General features: G+C 37.2%; 1 protein-coding gene across 1 annotated transcript; it reads left to right on the plus strand.

Moving 5' to 3' along the window:
• Positions 1–9,510: 9,510 nt before the first annotated feature.
• Positions 9,511–10,794, plus strand: LOC131858271 (phospholipase A1-Igamma3, chloroplastic-like). The gene is made up of 2 exons (XM_059211464.1): positions 9,511–9,561; positions 9,919–10,794. The coding sequence occupies exons 1-2, from the start codon at positions 9,511–9,513 to the stop codon at positions 10,792–10,794; spliced, it is 927 nt and encodes a 308-aa protein (XP_059067447.1).
• The last annotated feature ends 14,967 nt before the right edge of the window (positions 10,795–25,761 follow it).

The raw sequence follows: 25,761 nt of genomic DNA on the forward strand, positions 1-25,761 counted from the left end.
CAAATAATGCTGACTGGGTGCTAACTGAGCACTGATTGGGCACTAACTATGTAGAAAGTGTTGACATGGAGCTGACTGGGCCTGCGGGTGATGTGGTAGATGACTGGGCCTGTGGGTGACGTGGCAGGTGGAGGTGGGCCCAACAGGCGATGTGGCAAGCAGACGTGGACCCGGTTGTCTACATGGCAGGTGGAGATCTACTGGTAGTGGTCGGAGGGTGGCGGAAAGGTGGTGGGGCCGGTGCCTGGAGCCGGAGGGGCCGACGACGAAGGTTCTGGTGACTGCTAGAGTGGAGGACCCGTCAGGGCTGGGCCGAAGGGTCGGCGACATTAATGGGGTTCACCTAGCTTGCTCACACTTCACCTAGTTGGTGTTTCTCCATTCCAACAACCTCTCTAGGTCTTGCTATGCTCTAAGACCTCCAAGTCCTTCTCAATCTCTTATAGGGCTTTCTTCTTATCAATCTCAAGGTGTTTGCATCAAGTGTTTAACTAGGAACCCTACCATTTCAAGGTGTTTCCCACTTTCTCATTGTTGTTGTCTTGTCTTCAAGTTGCCAATTCTACCTCCTGCTATTGTAAGTTGTTGCAAAGGTGTGGAGGTGGATTTTAACATGGAATGAATTCCATTTGGGTCCATTTGTGGTTTGCATCCATCATCCTTTCTACCAATTTCACCATTTTGCCTAGAAAAAGGGCTATAAGGAATGAGCCCCTATTAGGCCTCCCAAATCTAGTTTTTGTGGGTTTAGAGGAAAATGGTCCAAAAGCCCCTACAACAAGGTTGGTTTTTCTTCAAACACTCACCTATCCCCAAGTGATTTTGGTTTCCCAACTCACCATACAATGCCCTAACCCAAAAATGAGGGTTTTGAAGGGTTTCTAGGCCTCCCAACCGACAGTGACAGGTCAAGTTTGTGAAATGGGCATCTTATGGTCTTTTCAAGGCTTCTCCTTGCAATGGAAACTCTGTATGGACTTCATGGACCTCCCCAAATGTTTTGATTATGGTTTTGTGTTCACCTCTACAATTTGCATTGAAATTTCACCTTGTCTTCTCTAGCCGGGTTGATCCTGGACTCACCTAGAACAAGGTGGTGGCCATATCAAACATCACTTCTAGAACTTCTCCCTACATATGTACACTATAAAAGTGGTTTCCTTCCATTTCCCAATAGGCCGTGATGGTAGCACAGAGGGATTTTATGGGGCAACCATTTTACACAAAATTGCTATTTACAAGCGAAAACTGGTTGATTGAAAACAAAGCAATGAAATCACTGACACACACTAACTACAAAGCTTGAAATGAATTAAATGACTCTAAAACACACCAAGGAAACTCAATCCATTACTGGATCAATGGATTCAATCCATTTGTATTCACATTTATGACCAAAATAAGCAAAAATAGTGACAAACAGTCCGAAAATGAGTAGTTTTAGATTGTTGATCATAAAAAAACAAAATTCCAACCTTGCTAACCATGCAAGAGGAGGTTTTTATAGTCTTCCCCACATGTGGAGGAATTTTGGGGTGTTCTTCTATGCCTAACTCCATCGTTAAGCATTTTAGGACAAAAGTTGTCATGACATCTTTTACAACTTTGCACTTTTTGCTTTTCCAACCTATGAAACCTATTCTAAGTCATTACTCATGACTGTTTAAGAATTCCTAAGAATATTGTAAACCTCTCTAATGCTCATACCAAGTTTTTCCACTTTTGACGATCAAGAAGGTCAATTTCCTACTCACAACACTACTTATGCACAAAATGCAAACCTAGGAAGAAACTAACTCAACTATGCCTACACTTGACTCATCACACTCAGTCTTGGACCCTCCTGGAGTCCTTATTAAGTACCTGACTTGGCTAAAGTCATTACAAGCCAAAATTGAGAAAAAAATATAAGCCTAAGTCCTAGGTGCTCCTGCACCATGCGTGGCCAGGCCGGGCGCTGGCGGTGGGTGAGCGGCCGGGCCGAAGCTGCTGCAAGCGGCAAGGCCGCTAGGGCTAGAGTGGCCAGCGGGACTGCTACGGGAGGGCGGTAGGAGGTCTATCGGTGGTGGACCAGCAGACGGGAGGCAAGCATCTTCCGGTCACAGTTGTACACCTGCAAAGCCTGCGAAAAAGAATAGTACAATGGGAAAGGGGGGGGGGGGGCGGGGTCTATAGACCCCCAAACAATTTTATTTTACTTTTTGAAAAAATGAAAAACCCCTTTTTTTTAAAAAAAGAAAAAACGCCCCTTTTTTTTCAGAAAATGAAAAAAAAAAATTCAGATTCTTTTTTTTATAATCAAAATCCAAAAATTTCATACCGTATCACTCGAATTGGGCAAAAAATTCCTCCACACCCAAAGTTCGACTTTCGCCAAAATGGGTTGAGTTTATACTCGATTTCTATGGAAACGACCTCTCGGATGCAATGCTGAGGTGGAAAACGCTCTAGGATGCCTCCAAAATGAGCAGAACCTTAGATCCAAAAATAGAAGCCTTCCAAGATATCTCCCAAAACCAATCAATGAAGCCCCAATGACCCTGATACCATGTCATATTTTGCCAAGATCAGGGGCGCAATGAAAAGCATAAAGAGAGATAATAGAATGAAAAGAAAAAACAATATTATCATCAATAGACAAATGATCATCTGGATTAACCAATACAATGAATATGAGCCTGCTAATATAAGGAAGGCCATCTGGATATACGAGCACACAATCATGACATGTGGCTCAATGAGAAACAAGGGTAGGTAAGAAATACTAGGGGTAGGTAGGAGAAATAATATAATATTCCACAAGAGGTGGATGACCCACCGAATGTGGAGTGTAATAGCAAAATAGGACCACAAAAGGTGGAATTTCTCCTATAAGCTATATCCCTATGTGCACAATTCCCTAAGTGTCTCATATCCAAACTACGAAGAGATGCATTATCCTAAGTTAACTTAAGTAAAGTGTAATAATGTCAATGATGAATAATTATTTACACCCATAATGACACATGTAAGAGAAAGAGGTTTCCTAGAGGGAAATATTCCAAACTCAAATATTAAGAATATTGGGTCATGTAGGGTGGTTGAGCTCCCTCCTGAGATAAAAATTTATCCTATTTTTAATGTTTATGATCTTTACCATTATAAAGGGGATGTGGTTGTAGGTTTGCATGCAGATTCAAAAGAAGATTGGACCAAGGATCTTCCTCCAAGCCAACCCTTAGAGTTTGAATGCATCTTGGACATCAAAGAACTCAAGAGAATAAGGCGTAAGCTCTAATACTAGTAATTGGTAAAGTGAAGATGTCTCCCAATTGAGGATTCCTCTTGGATGATAGAAGAAGATATTGTGCAACATGGATGCACTGTTGCAGGTCTCTCCTCAAGTGGAACTTGAGATTTGTTTGCCCTTGGGAGTATGGTGCATGAGCATCCTAGGTCTAGGCTAGGTCCAATGGGTGAAAATTGGTATTTTATCTTCAATTGATTTTCCCACATTTAATAATGTCTTTTGTGACTATTTTGGGTTTTTGGAGTCAAGTTTGGGGTTCTAGGTGTTAGGAGGTGCAAAATTGTAAAAGTTGTCAAAGTTGCACAATGTTTTCAAGCAACTTTTTATTTTATTTTTGGCATAAAATGTTATAATGAGGTTACAATTTAAAAATTGGTTAGGGAATGTTAGAAATTGATTGGGAAAAATTTAAAGTGCCCTTTCACATCAACCCAAGGGATTGAATGGATGTTTTTTTGTTGAAAATTCAATAAAAGCTCACCATTTCTTGTAAATTGAATGTGTTTTTGTTTCTCTATTGTTTCCCACGTGCTTGTATGGATTAACATTTCTTTGAAATTAATTGGGAAATAAATTAATATAAGTTTCCTTCCCTTTCCAATTGGTTTCATCTAATTCCATTAAGATTTGGGTAAGATACAAGTTTTTTTCCCTAGGCGGGTTAAAACCCTACCTAGGTTAACCAAAGATAAAGAAAAATGTACAAAACACTATTCCATTGGTGAAATATTTTGAAACTTGGTGGAATGGACTGTATATACATTCTTTTCATTATGAAAAATTTTCACGAATAGGGGAGAAGGTTTGCAAGTGTAAAGGTGATGCCCTAGGCATGATATCCTCGTGTATCGGGCTAATGGAAAGCCCTTAATTTGCATTGTACCAAACAAAAGGGATTTGTGGCTTATGTGGGATGTTTAAGGGAGTGTAGGAATCCTTCCTAGTCCAAGAAAAATATTCCACACCTTTTTGGAATCATTTAGAGACCAAAGCCCAAGTTACCTATATGCCTACTAGCTCAATTAGGGCTAATTCCAACAAGGACAATCAAAATTTGACCCAATATGTTTAAAGAAACCCTACCTCATTTTTAGATATTTTTTGTAAGAGCCAAATGGGTATTTTTAATTGTGTTTACATTTTGGATATCATGACTTCTCAAAAAGTTATGAAGGAACATACCCATTTAGAGGGCTACAAGGAATTAGGGTGGATTGTCAAGGAAGTACTTTGAATGAAGACTAAAAGGCCCTACCAAGTAGTTGTTTTTGATATTCACATCAGTTCTACCCTTTCTCTACATAACTCTACCATCGATATATTTGCCACCTACCAACGTGTAAAGGGGAAAATTTTGATTTGGCGATTTGCAACATAGAAAGGAGAAATCACCAAATTAATTTTGCTTGAAAACCTTTAAATTCAAATGAGGGAAGTGACTCCACTAGATTAAGTCACAAATCAGATTAAGGAATAAATACTAAATAGATTTATTTATTTTTTGTGGGGTTTTCCTCTCTTTTGTAAGTTCAAATACCGAATTAAGGTAAAGTGCTAAAATATGAAGGTAAAACTGACAAAATAGTGAGCTATAGATGGGCACTTTTCATGTGCGCATGGATCTAATTAATATAAGCTGAGTCGGATTTGACCCTCAAAAAATCGACTAAAAATCCAGGACTATGGCACATCACAATGGTCCTTCGAACTTTTCGCACGCCAAAAAGTGTTGATTTGTCTCTAATATGAATGAAGCTTATTCTGAAGAGTACAACTTTGTACCTATTTCCTGCACATAAAAAGAAGGGGAAAGAGGTTGGGAATAGGGTCCTTCCTTAGGTCAAACCCCTATTTTATAATCAACAATGAAATTTAAATAAAGACAATTGAAATAACTACAAGGAAAAGATCTCCTTTTGAGGGAGATGTTGAATTATGACTAAAAATTGAATGATGATACCTTCTTGTGAAGTTTTACTTGCCTCCACATGGGATTAGGTTTCATGAAATAAGATGTAAATCTCCACTTCAATGCTTGATTCTTGATTTTATTGCTACTCCAAAGCTTGAAGGAAGACTGAAAATGCTCTCATGTGTGTGCTCAATACTTCTTGATTCTTAATGATTTTCAAATGTGAGGGGAAATTCTCTTTATATACTTTCCCATCGGGAAAATTGATTAATATTCAGACATGAGCTGACATAGAGAGGGGATTCCTGGTCAAATTTCAGACGTGAAAATGGGTTTTGAGGGGCCCTAAATTAGGGTGGACCATGGCATGGCGCCATGGTCCTGCCTCAATTTGGGGTAGGCTTAAGGTGCTTGATGAGGTGTATTTTGAGTTTTATGTCATTTGTGATGTGTATGAACATAATCAGGTCTTAAATCAGACCAACAGGTATAAATACTAAGGTGAGGACCCAAATGCAGTCAAAATTGAAAAGGGGTGCAATTTTAGGACACTACATAGTGTAAAACCAAAAAAAATAAAAAATTAGTGAAAGTTTAGTTATTGATTGGAAAATGTGATCGGTTCTATTCAACTCCATCTAGGGGAGAGGGGCTACTAGTTGTACACCCATTTGTGCTTATAATATCCAATCTTACCATTTTTTGTTATAAGTAAATAGCTGGAAGGGCTAATACCCATTTCAATTAAACACTTAAGATAAAATAAAATAAATAAATAGTTATAGAATGTCAAGCATGACCATAATACCATAAATCCCACTACATGATAAATCTGTCATTCACTATGCCCCACCCAAAAATAGTCTGATGTCAAATATAGGAACTTTAACATTACTATTACAACTATAATCCCTACTATTATAAACCTTGGGTCCAAGATAACATGGAGCATGACCAATCAATCTCTACAACCACCTACATTTCTATAAATCTCCATATTAATAATCTAGATTGAATATTCCTTCCTAAATACAACAATACATTATCTATTTTTGTTTGTTCCATCTTTGATATGAGAGCTAAGGAGCATATTTAGAGATCCATTTCTTTTTGACCTCTTATTCTTCTACCCTTTCAAAGTTTCCCTGCCTTGTTCCGTCTTTGAATCTTCCTTCTATCCCTTCATTATGATAGCAAAAAAGTCTTGCTCCACCTCAAGAATACAAGATATTTTTGTCTCTTCATTTTTTATATTTTCTAGCTCAACTCCCACTGAGGCCCCGTGTTTGAAATGGAAGAATCCCCCAAGTCCAAGCATCAGGGAAATTCATGCTTAGAATCTTTCGATCCCTCGAAATAATCTAAGGTAGTAGCCTTGATTTCCTTCCTCTTATTCCTTCTTTTAAGGTATTTTTCAAGTCCTTTCCCTAGCATTTTCCAATAGACACCCCATGTCAATCTCTTAAGGTTTCGATCTTTCTTTTTCTACCATATAGAGGTCAGAGTCTACCTCTTTCCACCATTAAGCTTGTCTTTTATTATTCCTTTTCCACCATTGAGCTTGTCTTTTATTATTCCTTTTCCACCATTAAGCCTGTCTTTTATTATTCCTTTTAATGCATTGGGTAGTCATATGACCTGTTTGGAAGCATACCTACATCTAAACAAAATACCTTGATAATCCACAGGTTGCACCTAACTTCCATTTACAAATTCCAAACAGATTTCTATAGGAGGATCTTTCTTTGCATCCATATCCATAGGAATAGAAGCATAGGTAGTATGAAGGAAATAGAGGGAGTCCTCATCTACTCCCAGAAATTTATCTAATGTGTTTTCAATCACTTCAAAATAGGATCTGTCCAAAACTAAAACGGTAAGTTGGGGATTCTTACCCATATTGGTGTCTTATCAAAGGAAAACACACTTCAAAATAGGATCTGTCCAAAAATAAAACGGTAAGTTGGGGATTCTTACCCATATTGGTGTCTTATCAAAGGATTTAGACGCTCGGTTGCAAGTTGTCTTATCAAAGGATTGAGACGCTGGGTTGAAAGCTGAATGCCAACGTTTAAGCAACAATAGATATCTTTCTTCCCAACTTCATTGGTACTCACAAAATACCTTCTTTCTATCTTGTCCGCTATAAAAACCCACCACAAAGTAACCACAAGAAGAATACTCACCTTCCCTCTATCTACTCCAAACAAACCAGACCACATCACCCCATTGGACCAAGAAGATCCCCTCTCGTTACCACCGTTTTGTTCACTTTCGAGGGCTTTCACATTGCTCTGCTCTCGAAAAGTAGTTTTGTCCATCCCCTTTGGACCTCTACACACGGAAGGCATATCAAAATCACACTTCTCAGTCTGAGATATACTTGATTCTACTTATTTTAGGTGACTCCTAACTCCACCCTTATATATGATACCTTATTTCAAGGACTGCATACTAATAGATGTAGAAAAACCACCAAAACCAAATTCATTTGAGCTAGGAGACTAGCAAACGGAACATTCCTTCCCAACCTTATCACAAGCTGGAGGTGACCCAAAACCCCTCTTCTCTGCCTGAGATTCATCTGAGCGTCCATGATTCGAGGAAACCCTAGCTCTGCTCTTTTACAACATGCCTTGTTTTCGGAACTGCTCACTACCCCGGGCAAAAAGAATGCCAGAGATGGAACCATTTGAGCTAACAAACAAGTGATAGGAAAAGCTCTTACCTGCACTATCTCTAGCAACATCTTTACCATAGCAAGGATCTGATTGATGGCTCCTGTTTCCCATGGTGACCCAACCTAATGCATTCTTTTGGCCGTAATACCCAGATGATGTGTTTTCCCTCCTATTTGGGCCTCCACGGACATTGGCCATCCATTCAACATGGCCTCGGGAGACACGACGACAAAGCCCTAAGCCCCATTTTTCAGCTCAATTTCAAGAATTCAATTTTACTATAAGATAATACAATCTTGCCACATATTTATACTATATATTGTAAATAAATAATCCACATATAAATACAAAAAATACCAAATATTAGTCAAAATGGACCAATACTTGAACATGAGAACCTATAAATGTTATATTAAAAGGCATAAATACATTCATTAACAAGTGAAATAAATAATTTTTTGTTTCAAATAAAATATTGTAGCTATCCACTATAAGTGTGCCATTCATAAAATAAGATGTTATTGGTGTAACAATTTATATGCATTGGAGTATTTCATATTGAAAATTTATCTTATCACAAATATAAAAGGTGAACACAATAAATACCTTGTTTTTCTTTTCATGAAATGTGAGGGATTGTCCAAAGGTTTTATTGTTCAAAACTTGGTCCCTTTGTGTTTGAAATAAGTTGTATTTTATATAATAATATGTTATTTTTATAACAACAAATAATTTTTTGTGTCCAACTATTGGTCTTTTAGTGTTGGATATAAAAGTTAGAGATAACACACAATTATGATTACTAATAGGTATTTGGTCCATTTAAGTTGCATATAAGTTATATTTTAAATAGAAATACAATATTATACTTATTACAAATGATATTTTTTATTCAATGGAGGTCTTACGATATTCCATGTAACGACTACATGTTGACGAAATTAGCCCTCATGATTAGTGGTCCCTCTCCTCTATGTGAGCAAAATTAGGTGGATGGGAAGAGAAACCATGCATATGATTTTATGCCAAGTATTTTGTGAACCTGAAATATTAGAAAAGCCAAAACTTGACACGAAAAATGGCAGGGAAAACAATCAGGAAAACAACAAGAAACGATTAAAAATGATGCAAGAATCAGAGAATTAGATCATCTTGCATGAGTACGGACGCCAAGACAACGGTAGATATCCTCTAAAAACTGAGATTTATCAAAAAACTATGAAAAACAATCTCTAATTTGTAAATATAAAACATTATCCTTATAATACAACCACTGAGCTGCCTCCCTATAATTTTTAGTTTCTATTCAACCTACCTAAAAATTATGTGGACCGAACGCATTTTTTGGAACGGCCTCTTAAAATCAGTAGTCATACCATACCGATTCTACAGAAATGTTAACTTGACAAATATTACGCGTGAGGAAACCAATCGACTAGAATACATTAAAGAAAAGTAGTTATTAATTAGTCCGATTAATTCGTTTAATAATTAAGTGCCTAATATTAAATTGAACTTTTTTGGTTTTGCAATACTTTTAGTAGCTTTTTAAGTCAATCATCTATAGCTACTGTTTAAAACAGTAATGTTCGGCCAAAACACGTGCACAGTGTCTTTAACAACTGGAGATGGATGATTACGTCAGCGAGATGGATGACTATATGTTTCAAGAACGGAAGGTTTGAATCACACCCACAATTTCACCCAGCTATACATTGAAGAGTCTATTTAAGAATGGTAGGTTTTAATATTCAAAATACTCAATATATATACTGCATTCCATTCAGCGTTTGCATCACAGAATCTAAACGCCAACTGATCAACGTCTCAACAGTTCAAATTTCATTTTGCTTGGTAGCGCTTTGAATCTCTGTAAGCTCAATTCGAATAAAACTTGTGTTGCAAAAAGAGAAGTATCCTAGTTATAATAACCTATGATGAATTCTACATTAGGTCTTGGAAATGGCTATCCAAAAAGTGAAGAACTTAATGAGGATGCGATATTGCAAATTGGTGATATGTGGTGAGACATCCAGGGTGCAAATAACTGGAAGGGCTTGCTTAATCCAATTCATCCGCTTCTCAAATCAGAGATACTCAGATATGGTGATTTTGCACAGCACAGCTATGACACATTTGATAATACTCGGTCTTCCCAATACTATGGGAATTCTAAGCACTCCAAAAGCTCACTAGGACAGAGATTGGGTTCTCTGAAATGTGAGCGTGGTTATCAAGTCACCAAATATATATACGCCAATACTGGAACCCTAAAATCCTATTTCCGGGAGAAATGGAGGGAGAGCAGTGCTTGGATGGGATTTATTGCTGTTTGCACAAACCCAAATGAGATAAAAAGATTGGGTAGGCGTGACATAGTTGTTACATGGAGAGGCATGGAAACATCCCATGAATGGATACAAAATGTCAAAGACGTATTAGTTCCTGCTTCTTTATTGTTTACTAGAGAATCCAACGTCCAATCGACTTTCAAACCTGATGTTCGGATTGATGAAGGCTCTGGAAGATCTAGGCTCAGCGCAAGAGAGATTGTTGAGGCGGAAATAAAAAGGTTATTGAATAATTTCAGAGTTGAAGATGTGACTATAACATTCACTGGACAGAGCTTGGGAGCTGCACTGGCAACCATAAGTGCATATGACATAAAACAGCTGGTGATGAATGGAAATTACATTAGGTCAATACCTGTCACTATCTTTCCCTTTGCCTCTACATGCATGGGAAACTTATCATTTGCCCAACACGTTGAAGAGATTGGAGTCAAAGTGTTGCGGCTGGTAAATAAAAAGGATTTGGTTCCTAAAGTTCCTGGAGTTTTCGTGAATGAGAAAATGGGTTGGCTCCCCAGAATTCTTCACTGGTTTCCATGGACATGTTCATGTGGGAATTGAGATTTCTTTGGGTAGCAGCAATTCGTAAGTGTTGAAGCAATCTTATAATCCTTCTAGCTTTCACAACTTAGAGGTTTATCTGCACTTAGTGAATGGGCTTCCACAGAATAACAATCTGCGTGTTAAATTGCAACGAAGAGATCCAGCTCTGGTCAACAAGAATTCAGACTTATCGATTAGAAAGCTTCAAATTCCATCTTACTGGTGGACACGACGAAATAGAAAAATGGTGAAAAGCATAGACGGAAATCTGGTATACTCTCTGAGATCTCCCACTGCTGTTTCCATTTCTGAATCCTCTTCGATCCTCATCTCTAATTTAGCAATTGTATTGGAGGCGTTTCTTTCTCTTTTCGGAGTTATTAGTCTATTCCAAATTAGAAGTAGAATCTAGAACCCTTCTGATTCAATTGTTCAATACAATACTTCTCAATGTTTTTAATGTATAACCGAAATTGTTAATATAGGGAAACATGTGAATACACAATTGCAATTGTGTTTGAAATTCAGATGATCATTATTTATTTATTTGTAAATAATAATAAAAAAGTACAAGTTTCATGGTAAAGTCTAGTATAATAATTTAAAATTGAAGGGTTTTAAATAAAATAAATATATATTATATTAAATTCTAAATATAAAATGTTAATTTTAGAATTTAAAGTTAAATTAATTATAGGTTTTTAATATATATGTTTTTATTAGAATATATATGTTATGTTATATTTCTATTGTATTTAAAGATCTTATGCTTCATAGACCTCTACCATCTAAAGGTTCCTTTTAAAATTTGTTCTAATGTGTATAAAGCTTCAAATACACGTTTTGCTTCAATAAGATAACATATTAAAATAAAAAATGTGGTGGTAGTTCTAATATTAACAAAGGAATTTATTTATTTCTTCATATTGAAGTACACTTAAAATGTTTATTTTAAAACACTTTTTTGAAAAATACTCCAAACCCCTAAAGAGTTAACATAACAAACTATACATGGAAAATATAATGATTTTCAAAATCCACCCATTAAAGTATAATTCACTCATTGCTCCTCTTTTAGAATGTGGTGATCTATCTTAATCATCAATTGAGAAAATATAAGCTAATGTATGATTTCAAAAGTTGTTAGAATTTACTTCCTAAAAATATTTGAAGAGGTTTTGAAATAAGAAACATGCACTTTGATGCTAAAGAGTGTATTAGATGACATTATGCATCAAAATGATAACTTGGGAAAAAGGAAGAAGTTGTGAATTAATTATTTTATTCTATGTGATGTTTCTATTGATTCTCACGTGTTGAAAAAGTGTTTCAATCATGAAAAAATTTTCACTACTCTTTTTTTTTTTGTTGCGCTAGTGGTATCCCCACGAGTGAGCCCATGGGGTTCAAGAAGGTGCGATCTAAGGCAAGACTAATCCACTGGGGATGTACCAAGTTGCCCGCAAGCTAGGTGTATTGGGTGAGTCTAGGCCTCGAAGTCAAACCACGAGACCAATGGGGAGAAAACCCATGGACCAATCCAACTCCGCTAACCATGCGAACACGTTTTTTACTACTCTAGTGATCTTTTCACAAGTCTAGATTTTTTTTTTACTAGATTACAAAATGTAGTGAAAATATTTAAAGTCAAAGAGACATCCTATGATATTTTTAGAGATTTCATTGTCTTTTTTAGTTCCTTATCTTTTTTATCTGTCCACGCATTGTATGCCTATATTATTATTATTTATTAAGGTAAGATGATTTTTTGATGGGGTCTAAACCTTGTTAAAGAAAGAAAAATATTATAAATACAAAGTATATCAAATAATTTTCACACAACAAGAAGAAATAGAAAAAGATAAAGCATAAACAATGCTTGATCCAATGTTATACACTTTCACACCTATAGTCTTGTAGTGCGGATGAGGGACCAGATTTGGAAGACCTTTCTTCATCCTTTATATAACTATTCATAAATATTTGACATCAAAACTAGTAGAATTACGAGAAGGCGATGAAAAGCCCCTTTAGAGGGCCCATGTAATGGCATTACATAGTTTGAGGAATAATGTGAAGTTATCATTCGACAATCAAATGCTTTAGCAAAAAACATCTAATCCTTCAAAGCTAAAAATAAAATAGGAATTAATCTTAACAAGTGCCAGGATTGAAAGTTAATCAATCTATGTTCACAATTCTCACCAATGAAATGGTGACAATTGTCAACAAGAGGTTGCTTGAGAGGAGATGAAAGAAGCATTAAATGCTTGAGAAGACATGGAGGTTACCTTATGAGGTAAGGGTCAAGGTTAGGTTAGGGTTATCCATTGGATAAATATTTTACCCAAGGGGTAAAATCTTGCGCAAGGGTTAAAGAGATAACCAAGGCTAAAGCCATGAATGCTTGATGAGACCCTTGGGTTAGATGAGGGTTGAGTTAGAGAGAAATTATCTAACCATGCAAGAAGGTTCAGTTAACCATTAATGGCTATGTAAGAGCCTTAAATCGTTTGGAAGACTTTGAGGGTTAACTTGTTGAGGACATAAAGACTTTAATGGTTTTCAAAGACTTTGGAGGCTTTGAGAAGTGACTTCTCTTTTCTTAGGATTGTGAAAATATTTAGGAAATGGATTAGGCTAAATTGGAAGTGATTAGAAGAATCTAGAAGGGGTTTAGGAGGCAAGTGGGAGATGTAGGAAAATGCAAGTGGAGGAAAAAGGATTTTAATTAAAATAAAATTACCTTTTTTCAATCAAATAGATGCAACTTGCATAAATACAAGTGGGGGATTTAAATAAATAAATTAGATTTATTTATTTGTAAGGATTAATTTAATCAAATGTAAATTTAATTAAAAGAGGGAAAGGGGAATTAATTAAATAAAGTGATTTATTTAATTAAAGGTTAGAAAAGGCTTAGGTGAATTTGATTGAATAAATTGAGTAATTCATTTAATTAAATAGATGAATGTGAAGGAATTAATTAAATAAAATTTAATTAATAGGAAGAATGGGTAAAATGAATATTAAATATTCACTTAGGAAAGTGGTCAGATTTATATTTCTACATTTTGCCCCTCTTTGAAGTAATGTGTGTGCACATGTTGATTGAAAGAAAATTTGTCAAATATGCTATCAAAATTTGATCAATATGATGTTGTGTGTCGAGATGTCGATATGACGCCCTAGATTTGATGAACGATATTAATGATTCTCCCTCGGGAGATGAATCATGTTTTTTTGATAAATTTGTCGATTTGATTAGCGTTTTGGGATTAATTATATTTTTAAAATTTTGTCTGTGTTGAATGCACATTATTGATTCATCTCCCGATAATGATGTTGATAAGGTTAAAAATGAAAAAGTGAGGAAAATACTTGCCCCACTTATTAACCTTGTTGATTTTACCCTATCAAAAGGTAAAAAGTGACTTTCAAAAATCATTTGCACACTTGTCTCTTTGTGATTGTGACATTTGAGATCTGATGAAGATGACGGTTCCATATGCTTCACACCGATTTGAGCATGTCCATCGATACAGTAGGCCTGCCGCCTATGGCCCACCTGCAAGTGGTCAAAATTTCTCCACATTTTTTATTTATTTTGCCTCTTTTGATCACGTTTTAAAATTTTTTGGTCAAAATTTGTCAGTTTAGTGCATAGGTTAGGTCCTATAGCACATACGATAGACATGTTTGCGCGTAGGGTTAACCTAGGTAGGTTAGCATTTGAGTAGCTTTTAGTAGCGTGCCAGTAGGTTAGGTTAGCGCGTAGACATATTTAGCAAATAGGATCTGCAAAAGGTCGCATGGGGTAAATAGAGTAGTGCATCAGGTAGATTAATGCAAGCGGTTAGTAGGGTAGTGCAGTGGAGTGTCTAGTTAGCGCGTCAGGGGTTTAAGGGCGTAGAGTAAAGTGTCTAGCAGATTGGTGGAAAAGGATAGCACATAAGTAGCAGCTTAGCGTGTAGAGGCCCTGGTTTAGCGTGTAGGGTCCAAAATTAGTGAAAAAGGTTTGCAAGAATGTGTTGTGAGTCAAATAGATGAGAGAGATGGCTTAAGTACTGATATGTGTCTGTCGATTGTTCTACTATGGGTCCTGAATCAATGTTTGTCCTACTTTGTGATGATGTTTGATTTCTAATATGATGATTGGATTCTATTGTTTTCAAGATGAATTGCTTTAGATAAGGAGTGCCTTCAATTGATTGATTTTTTATGTGGATCCTGATTTTGAGTTTGATTTGGATCTTCGATGTTTGCCTTTTGAGTTAATGTCTGATATGAGTCTCGATTCTTGATTTCCGATATGATTCATGATTTGATGCTTTGGATATGGATTTTGATTTGATTGCTTGTGTTATGGATTTTTGATACTGGTTGCATTATGGATTTATTGATGCTGCTTGCATTATGGGGCTTTGATGCTTCTTGCATTATGGATCTTTGATTGCTTGCCTAATGGATCTTGATTTGATGCTTACGATATGGGTCTTTGATTGCTTGCATTATGGAGCTTTGATGCTGCTTGCGATATGGGCCTTCGATTGCTTGCGTTATGGATCTTGATTTGATTCTTGTGATATGGGTCTTTGATTGCTTGCATTATGGATCTTTGATGTTGCTTGTGATATGGGTCTTGATTCTTGCTATTGGTCAGATTTTTTATATGGATCAGATGTTCGATATGGGTCTTTGATTGATGTTGTGTTCTTGAGATTCTTCATTGTTTTAAGTTGATTTTGTGGTGGTTTAATATATCAGATAGATTTGGGAACTGATGATGGACACTTGTTGCTTTGCAGGCAAAGCTTGGCATGCTTAAGTCTCGAGAGTGGTTTTCAAGACCATGCTCATTGATTCCGCACTTTTCACTCGCCAATACAGGTGTGATTGAGAGATGTGGGTTGTCCTCTTTATTAGACATGCCTTGGTATATCATTAACCAGGGTTTGTTGAAAAATTTGGAAGAGAGGTGGCACAATGATATAAACACCTTCCACTTGGCTATGATGAGATAATAGTCACACCAGAGGACTGTTATCGGATTTTACAGATTCCTATAGTTGGGGCCTTGTTGTCGTATGAGAAGACTAAGGAGGGTGGGATAAAGGATCTACGTTGCATCTTCTTGGATGATTAGATTAGTGAGTATGAGATCTATGGCAGGAGTTTTTGGATTTTGGTTATGCCTCGTTGCCATCTATACTAGCAAGATTCATTGGTGGATTTTGTGTCCCGACAATAGGTCGAAGGAACTAGTCATGGGATGGGTATTGGTGCAAGAGAACATGGTGACGTAGGGGCGCAGGTTTGCATGGGGGTCTTGTATGTTGGCCCATCTTTACAGAGAGCTTCACTAGGTTGTATATCTAGGATACACTAGTTTATCAGCTGGGGTGACATTGCTACAGATGTGGGCCTAGGAGCACATTCGTTTGTCGAGACTGCTTGCAGACAGGGATAGGCCAGTTGGGTGAGCTTATGTTTATGGTTATACAGGTGTAGTTGTCTAGTATAAGTTGGGCAAACCAGAGCATTGGCAGAGAGTACTGGATGATATCGATACAGTCATTGGAGACCTATATGGATTGCGAGGTGTGGGCCGAGGACGGGCTAGAGATTCCTTATGTTTATATATCAGGGTATTTGATTGAGCAGACACCCTTTATTGTTGAGTGATTCTTGCATAGTCGTGTTCAATGATAGTATGGTAGAAAGTAGGAGATGCCATAGGGAGCTTGTTATATACTCATTGGAGATAAGATGTGCCAGAGTGGGGACCCACTTTAGATAGCGTAGCAGTGGCAGAGGAGTATATGAAACTGGTAGGACAGATATGGGATTATGGGGCTAGGTTTGTGGATGCTGGAATGACATAAGAGTTTACAACTTACTTCATGGCACATGTAGTGGCATGTATATCGGATCTGGCAAAGATGTTACCTTCCTTTGATGATGATGAGGATGAGTAGCCACAAAGGTGAGGGGGAGCCAGACAGAGCGATGAGGAGGGAGAGGAGGTAGGAGAGGCAAGCAAAGGTGGTGGAGGAGGTGGGAGAGGTATATTTGATAGAGGGAGAGGGGGAGATAGAGGGGGTTGTGGATTAGATAGAGGGAGAGGCCTAGTGCTTGGTGCTGGTGGGCTTGGTAGGGTAGGTGCAGTGCTAGCGGCGGTTGGTGGTATAGAGGATGTTAGGCAACCTACCCAGAAGAGGAGACCTAATGCTCTACCTCCACCGATTCCTCAGACAGGGACAGTTATGGGTGGGACAACGACACAGGTACCCGTTCAGATGAGGGTACCCACCCATCAACAAGATTGACAGATCAGAGCACTACAAGTCACAATGCAGGATCTGCAGGCATAGATGTTAGCACTATAGCACCAACTTACACAGATTATGACAGAGTGGGATACGGAGAGAGAGCATCATGGCTAGGTAGAGGATCTTTCTGAGAGATTGGAGAAAGAGACGACTAGTGCCTTGATGTGGGACATGCTGAGGGAGATACGATACAGGACCAAGAAGGCCAAGTATTACAAGCATTTATATGAGGAGATGGTCCCTAGAGATCACATAGCTCCTAGCTATGCTTCAGTGGTGTCTAGTCGATCCGACTGCAGTCATACGAAGAGAGAGAGCAGAGGTGTTATGAGGCCTACTTGACGTGATCCACTTGGTGGAGATCCATGGAACAGGGACATCTACTGCAAGACCGTTATCCTTAGGAGATAGTCATACCTAAGAGACCTATCTCTATTATATTTTGATCATTTTGTTGTATTTTGATAGACATGATATTCCCTATACATTTCAACCATTTTTGAGATATAATATATGGCACTTATTTTCTCTGATCCACGTGTGATGTGTTTTTTATGATGATTGATGAAATGCATTGATATGATGACTCTATGATGATGATATGATGCTTACATAATAATGCTCTTGATTTTGATGATAATGTGATGCTTAGTTAATAATACTCTTTATTTTGATGATGATGTGTGATTCATGATGAGATGAGAATGTGATGATGTATTTGCATTGACTACTTTGATTGATGAGATGTATTTTGAAGATGAAATGTATGATAATGATAATGATGTGAGATGTATCTTGAAAATGAAATGTATGATAACAATAATGATTAATGAAAGATTTAAATGATATGTAGCTAAATGATATGCAACTAAATGATATGCAAGATTAAAATGATATGAAGCTAAATGATCACTTTAATTCTATCATTGTCATTCCTGTTTAGTAATTTGTTTGTGCTCTATTTTGTGTTTTTCATCATTGAGCTTTTGATATGTTGGAATTTAATACAAGCATAATGGTATAATTGAACCATAATGACTTGAGTAAAACCTACATTGATGTTTGATATTGCAAGACGACACAAGCATCAGGATATAATTAAACCAAGATGACCTGAGTCTTGCTTGCATAAAAATAGACAAGAGTTAGCCATTTGCATGTGCAAAGTGGAAAATGTTTTCAATGATATGTTTCCAATCATGTCTCCAGACAAATTTGCATCGTATGAATGATTGTTTCATAGGCAAAAAACCTAAAACAATATCAGATTCCTTTGTTTCTTTCTCTATCTCGATGCATCCTCGAGTAGCTCAGGAGATCTAATGATTCAAAATTTTAAGATAAAAATAGTCAAAACTTCATGCCATATGTTAACAAATCATAATTCAAAAAATAATCCATCATGTGTATGTTAAAATTTGCAGTTGGGTAATGGTATTGTTTTCTAGCCGGATGAGTAGTTGTTGACATTAGTTTTCCTAGCCTGTTGCGATCCTTGTTGTTTGTTGTCAGAATGCTCAAAGTGAAAGGAATGCTGCCCCTAGTTATAGATATGAATCAAGGTGGATATACACGTTGATCACCAAGCCATTATGGGATATGATATGGAGAACTAGATGTTTTGGATAATCAAGGATAGTTACTATGCTAAGTATGTCTGTGATAATGTTGCGTGAATAAGTGTTGGTGCTAGAAATGTGTGCGTGAAATGAGGGTGATGGCCATTAGTTGAGAATTGGATGGATCAAAAGATATGAGTAATGATAGATAGAGGAGGTATATTTGATAGAGTGAGAGGGGGAGATAGAGGGGGTTGTGGATTAGATAGAGGGAGAGGGCTGGTGCTTGGTGTTGGTGGGGTTGGTAGGGTAGGTGCAGTGCTAGCGGCGGTGGGTGGTATACAGGATGTTAGGCAACATCCCCAGAAGAGGAGACCTGATGTTCTACCTCCACTGATTCCTCGGACAGGGACAGTTATGGGTGGGACCACAACACAGGTACCCATTTAGATGAGGGTACCCACCCATCGACAAGATTGATAGATTAGAGCACTACAGGTCACAATGTAGGATCCGCAAGCATATATGTTAGCACTACAACACCAGCTTACACAGGTTATGGTAGAGCGGGATATAGAGAGAGAGCATCGTGGCTAGGCAGAGGATCTTTCTGAGAGATTGGAGAAAGAGACATCTAGTGCCCTGATGTGGGACACGCTGAGGGAGATATGGTACATGACCAAGGAGGCCAAGTATTACATGCGTTTATATGAGGAGGTGGTCCCTAGAGATCACTGAGCTCCTAGCTATGCTTCAGTGGTGTCTACTCGATTTGACTGTAGTCATACGAGGAGAGAGAGAAGAGGTGTTATGAGGCCTACTCGACGTGATCCACCTGGTGGAGATCCATGGATCCGGGACATCTACTGCAAGACCGTTAGCCTCAAGAGATAGTAATACTTGAGAGACCTGTCTCTATTATATTTTGACCATTGTGTTGTATTTTGATAGACATGATATTCCTTGTACATTTCAACCATTTTTGAGATATAATATATGGCACTTATTTTCTCTGATCCACGTGTGATGTGTTTTTTATGATGATTGATGAAATGCATTGATATGATGACTCTATGATGATGATATGATGCTTACATAATAATGCTCTTGATTTTGATGATGATGTGATGCTTAGTTAATAATACTCTTTATTTTGACGATGATGTGTGATTCATGATGAGATGAGAATGTGATGATGTATTTGCATTGACTACTTTGATTGATGAGATGTATTTTGAAGATGAAATGTATGATAATGATAATGATGTGAGATGTATCTTGAAAATGAAATGTATGATAATGATAATGATTAATGAAAGATTTAAATGATATGTAGCTAAATGATATGCAACTAAATGATATTCAAGATTAAAATGATATGCAACTAAATGATCACTTTAATTCTATCGTTGTCATTTTTGTTTAGTAGTTTGTTTGTGCTCTATTTTGTGTTTGTCATCATTGACCTTTTGATATGTTGGAATTTAATACAAGCATAATGGTATAATTGAACCATAATGACTTGAGTAAAACCTACATTGATGTTTGATATTGCAAGACGACACAAGCATCAGGATATAATTGAACCAAGACGACCTGAGTCTTGCTTGCATAAAAATAGACAAGAGTTAACAATTTGCATGAGCAAAGTGGAAACTGTCTTCAATGATATGTTTCCAATCATGTCTCTAGACAAATTTTAACCGTATGAATGATTGTCTCATAGGCAAAAAGCCAAAAACAATATCAGATTCCTTTGTTGCTTTCTCTATCTCGATGCATCCTCGAGTAGCTCAGGAGATCTAATGATTTAAAATTTTAAGATAAAAATAGTCAAAACTTCATGCCATATGGTAACAAATCATAATTCAGAAAATCATCCATCATGTGTATGTTAAAATTTGTAGTTGGGTAATGGTCTTATTTTCTAGCCAGATGAGTAGTTGTTGACATTAGTTTTCCTAGCCTGCTCCAATCCTTGTCGTTTGTTGTCAGAATGCTTAAAGTGAAAGGAACACTGCCCCTAGGTATAGATATGAATCAAGGTGGATATACATGTTGATCACCAAGCCATGGTGGGATATGATACGGAGAACTATGTTTTGGATAATCAAGGATAGTTACTATGCTAAGTATGTCCGTGATAATGCTACATGAATAAGTGTTGGTGCTAGAAATGTGTGCGTGAAATGAGGGCAATGGCCATTAATTGAGACTTGGATGGATCAAAAGATATGACTACTGATAGATAGAGAAGTAGTTCTCTCACAAATAGCGCCTGTTACAAGGTTTTCACTACTTACTTTATTGCACATTTTTTATTTGTTTTTGATTTTTTTTGTATTTTTTGTATTTTTTGATTTTTTGTATTTTTTGCTTTTTCCGTACATTGGATGACTCAAGTGTAGAATTTCTTCAGATGGATGTTGTTGGTCAGTTTGTCAAGAACATCCCCTTATGAAGTTGTTAACTGATATACCCTTGATCCATAGGCTGATATGATGACAAAGGGACCCAACCAGTTAGGTTCAAACTTCCCCTTCTTTTCTTTATCCTGTTGTTTTCTGGGATTCTATTTTAGTACAAGATCACTGACGTTGAAAGCTCTAGGGATGACTCTATAATTATAGCTTCTGCACATTTGGTGGTGGTATGCCTTGAGATGGTCATAGGCATGTTGTTGTTTTTCATCAAGAAGCTCTAGTTCATGCAACCTGTTTACCCGATATTCCTCATTTGGTATGAGGCCCTTCAAAGATACTTAGAGAGATGGAATTTCTACCTCAAGAGGCAGAATTTCCTCTGATATGTACACCAATGAATATGGCGTAGCCCCTGTAGGTGTCTGAATACTATTCCTGTATGTCCAAAGTGTCATATTGAGTTGTACATGCCAATCCTTGCCCGCATTATTTATTGTTTTCTTTAGGATTTTTAGGATTGTTTTATTTGATGCTTCTGCTTGACTTCTCCCCTGTGGGTAGTAAGGTGTGGAGAAGCGATGTTGGATTTTGAATCTTTTACATAGCTCTCGTACGTCTTGATTTTTAAAGGACACTCATTATTTGTGATAATGGAACTGGGAATGCCATATCTACAAATGAGATAATTGAGAATAAATCAAGCAATTTGTTTTCTAGTTATTGTGATCATCGGGACTGCTTCAATCCACTTTGTGAAATACTCTATTGTACTGATAATGAACTTATGTCCATTTGAAGAAGAGGGATGAATTTTCCCTACTAAATGAAGTCCCCACTGATAGAAAGGCCAAGATATGGTGAATGGTTGCAGCTCCTGTGCTAGTGCATGGATAAGATTGCCATGAATTTGGCACTTATGACATTTCTTTGCAAATTGATAAGACTCTTTCTCCATTTTCAGCCAGTAATATCCTATCCTCAAAAGTTTCTTGGTGAGAGTAGGACCACTTGAATGCATACCATAGATACCCTCATGAAGCTCTTGTAAGGCAGAGTCAGATTCATTATGATCGAAGCATCAAATAAATGTACCATCTAGACCTCGACAGTAAAGTGTGTCGGCGGTTAAGGTATAATGGCTGGCTTGCTGGATGAAGCTACGTATTTGGTTATGGGATAGGTCGAGTGGAAGGGCATTCTTCTTAAGATAATCATAGATTGTCTCATATAGGGGGGAGTTTGAACCGGTTAAGGCATAGATGAATTGGGATGCGAAATTATCATAGGCTGGGGAAAATAGTTTATCTACTAGGAACTCGTAATGACTCTGTTTCTCTGGAATTTGTAGCAGTGAAGCGATAGTGGCCATTGCATCGGCCGCTCTGTTGTCCAACCTTAGTATTTGCTCAAAGGTGATATGTACAAAGTACTATTTGAAATCATGCACCATTATCTTATAGGGCATTATCTTATCATCCTTTGTCTAATACTCATTGTTGATCTAATTGATGACTAATTGAGAATCCCCATAGACTCACAATTATGTGATTCTCCATTCCATAGCCATTTTGATTCCTCTCACCAGGGCTTCATATTCAATGATGTTTTTGGTGCATGGAAACATCAATCTATAAGATCTGGGTATTGTGTGCCCTTCCAGAGTGACAAACAAGATGCCAGCACCTGAACCATGTTGGGGATAGGAACCATCAAAGTACAGGTTCCATTGTTTGGGTGTAACAATTAGTACATCCATGTCCGAAAATTCCACTTGCATGGGTTGTTGATCTGGTAGTTGTACTTCAGCCAGTTGATCTACAATTACCTGTCCTTTGATAGCCCGATGATCTGTGTACTAAATATCAGACTCACTGAGAATCATGACCCATTTAGCCAATCAATTTGTAAGAGATGCTTTACTAAGTAAATACTTGAGAGGATCAATTTTCACTACCAGCTTGATTGAATGGATATGAGTTAAATTATACATTCATTGAGAAGGCTTGCTTGGTAGTAGTATTTGCCTCTCAAAAGTTCTGTCACTACATGCTAGCCCATACAATTTCCTTACCTTCTGGATATTCTTGTGCTAGTAGTGCCCCCAATGATACTTAGGTTGTTGATATGTAGAGAATGAGCGGCTTGCCTACTATTGGTTGTACCAAAAATGGCTGATTCATTAGATATCATTTGAGTTGGTTAAAAAACTCTCCACACTTGTCTTCCCATCTGAAAGTTATATTCTTGTGGATCAGATGATTGAAAGGGAGACATTTATCTACTAGTTAGACTATGAATTGCCTAAGAGACTGCAGTCGTCCCTGCAAAGATCTGAGTTGGCTAATGTTCCTAGGAGGTCGCATCTCCATGATGGCCTGTACCTTCACTAGATCTACTTCAATGCCCTTTTCTGACATAATTTAGACTAATAGTTTTCCTGATGTGACCCCTAAGACACACTTCTTAGGGTTTAGTGTGACCTTGGATTGCTCCAATCTTTGAAAGATTTTATCTAATATGCCCAGATGTTCTACCCGGGTGAATGATTTAGCTAGCAAATCATCCACATATTCTTCCATGAAGGTTGGATCATATCATGGAAGATTGTTGTCATGGCTCTTTGATAAGTTGCCCTAGCATTTTTCAAGCCAAAAGACATGACATTCCAACAATACATTCTCCATGGATAGGTGAATGCAGTTTTATCTTGATCGTCTAGAGGAATCCTTATTTGATTATAGCTAGAGAAACCATCCATTAATGATAACATTGTGTGGCCTGCTGTTAGATCCATAATTATGTCAATGCTTGGAAAAGGAAAGTCATCCTTTGGAAATACTTTGTTGACATCTCTAAAACCTATACATATTCTGATCCTTCCGTCAAGTTTTGAAATTGGTACAATGTTTGAAATCCATTTAGCATAGTCTATAGGTCAGATGAATCTGACGTCTAATCATTTTTTTAGTTCAATTTTTACCAAAAATGCCACATACAGATTCATCTTTCTTATTTTTTGTTTGACTGGCTTAGCTCTGGGAGCAATGGATAAATGATGCATGATCAGGTTTAAATCAATTCCAAGAATACAAGCATAGGACCAAGAAAAATTGATTTTCTTTTCCTTGAAGAATTTGATAAAATCCGGTTGCTCTTCTTCCGTCAGTGATTCTACTAGGTGTATGGTTTTGACTGCTTCTTCAGTACCGATGTTTATTGATTGAATTGGCTCAATAAATATGGGTGACCTCTCTTAATAATGTTTAGGAAGAGTGTCAAGTCTCACATCTTTAGGTACCTCAAAAAGGTTTTCACCTGCAGATCCGTCATTTATTTTTACTTTTTTGTGATCTAATACTGCCATTGACTGGTTTTCAGCATTAGATCCTTTGTTTCTTTCATTTTTACAACTAAGAGACTTGACACTCCCCTGATTGCAGATATCATTATTTTGTTTGTCGGTAGAGCATGTTTTCGGGTTGACTGAACATAGATATTGGACAATGGATTCATCATCTAGGAAAATTGGTATATAATGGTGTTCAGGTTCTTCCCAATATATGAGATCAGGATATATGAGCGGTAAGGAGTCATTTGTTGGGTTGAGATAGACTGTGGTAAGTGTCATGATATAGGCCTCATTATAGTTGATTATGATATTGGTTAGGTTTATGATATTGTCAAGGTCTTTGATAGTATCATCTTCGATGTAGCCTTGTTCGTATTGCTGTTGCTCATTCTCATTAGCCTCGTAGATATGTCGTGGTCTGAATTGAAGTGGTCAAGATTCTGCGCTTTGTCCCAACTGAGAAAGGGGTGTGTATGAATGGATGGTATCTACCTCAATATCCTTAGTAACATCAGAACAACTACCCCATTCATATTCATTAGAATCAATTTCTGAATTACTATCCCAGAGTATCTCGCTACTTCTAACATGTATGTTGTATGGTAAGAAAAGATCTCTAACAATTGATACCAGTCTTGTAGTTTTTTCTAATTTGGAGTGGGAGCCTGCATGTACCCTTTGCATGTGTTCATACACTATTTCCCTTTGGTGAGTAGTAATTTCTTTTGGCGGTGGCTCTGCCTTGGTTTGATTAGGTTCTTGAACATGATGCATTTTCTTATAAAAGGCTTCTTCCCTTTGAATGGCCAGTTCCTCTTGTCATTTCTCCTTTTCCTGATGATCTTGCTCGTTCATAACATTGTGTGGCATGCTATTAGATCCATAATTATGTCAATGCTTGGCAAAGGAAAGTCATCCTTTGGAAACACTTTGTTGACATCTCTAAAACCTGTACATATTCTGATGCTTTCGTCAAGTTTTGAAATTGGTACAATGTTTTAAATCCATTCAGCATAGTCTATAGGTCAGATGAATCCAACATCTAATAATTTTTTTAGTTCAATTTTTACCAACAATGCCACATGCAGATTCATCTTTCTTAATTTTGGTTTGACTGGCTTAGCTCCGGGAGCAATGGATAAATGATGCATGATCAGGTTTGGATCAATTCCAAGCATATCAGCATAGGCCCAAGAAAAATTGATTTGCTTTTCCTTGAAGAATTTGATAAAATCCGGTTGCTCTTCTTCCGTTAGTGATTCTGCTAAGTGTATGGTTTTGACTACTTCTTCAATACCGATGTTTATTGATTGAATTGGCTC

Source organism: Cryptomeria japonica, chromosome 9 (genome assembly GCF_030272615.1).
Source record: "Cryptomeria japonica chromosome 9, Sugi_1.0, whole genome shotgun sequence".
NCBI lineage: Eukaryota > Viridiplantae > Streptophyta > Pinopsida > Cupressales > Cupressaceae > Cryptomeria > Cryptomeria japonica.

What these genes read in the sequence shown, in the direction of transcription:
- LOC131858271 (XM_059211464.1), top strand. Translation starts at nt 9,511, where the DNA reads ATGGATGATTACGTCAGCGAGATGGATGACTATATGTTTCAAGAACGG. An exon ending in ATATGTTTCAAGAACGGAAG is followed by an intron (nt 9,562 to 9,918) that starts GTTTGAATCACA and finishes TGAGACATCCAG; the next exon opens with GGTGCAAATAACTGGAAGGG.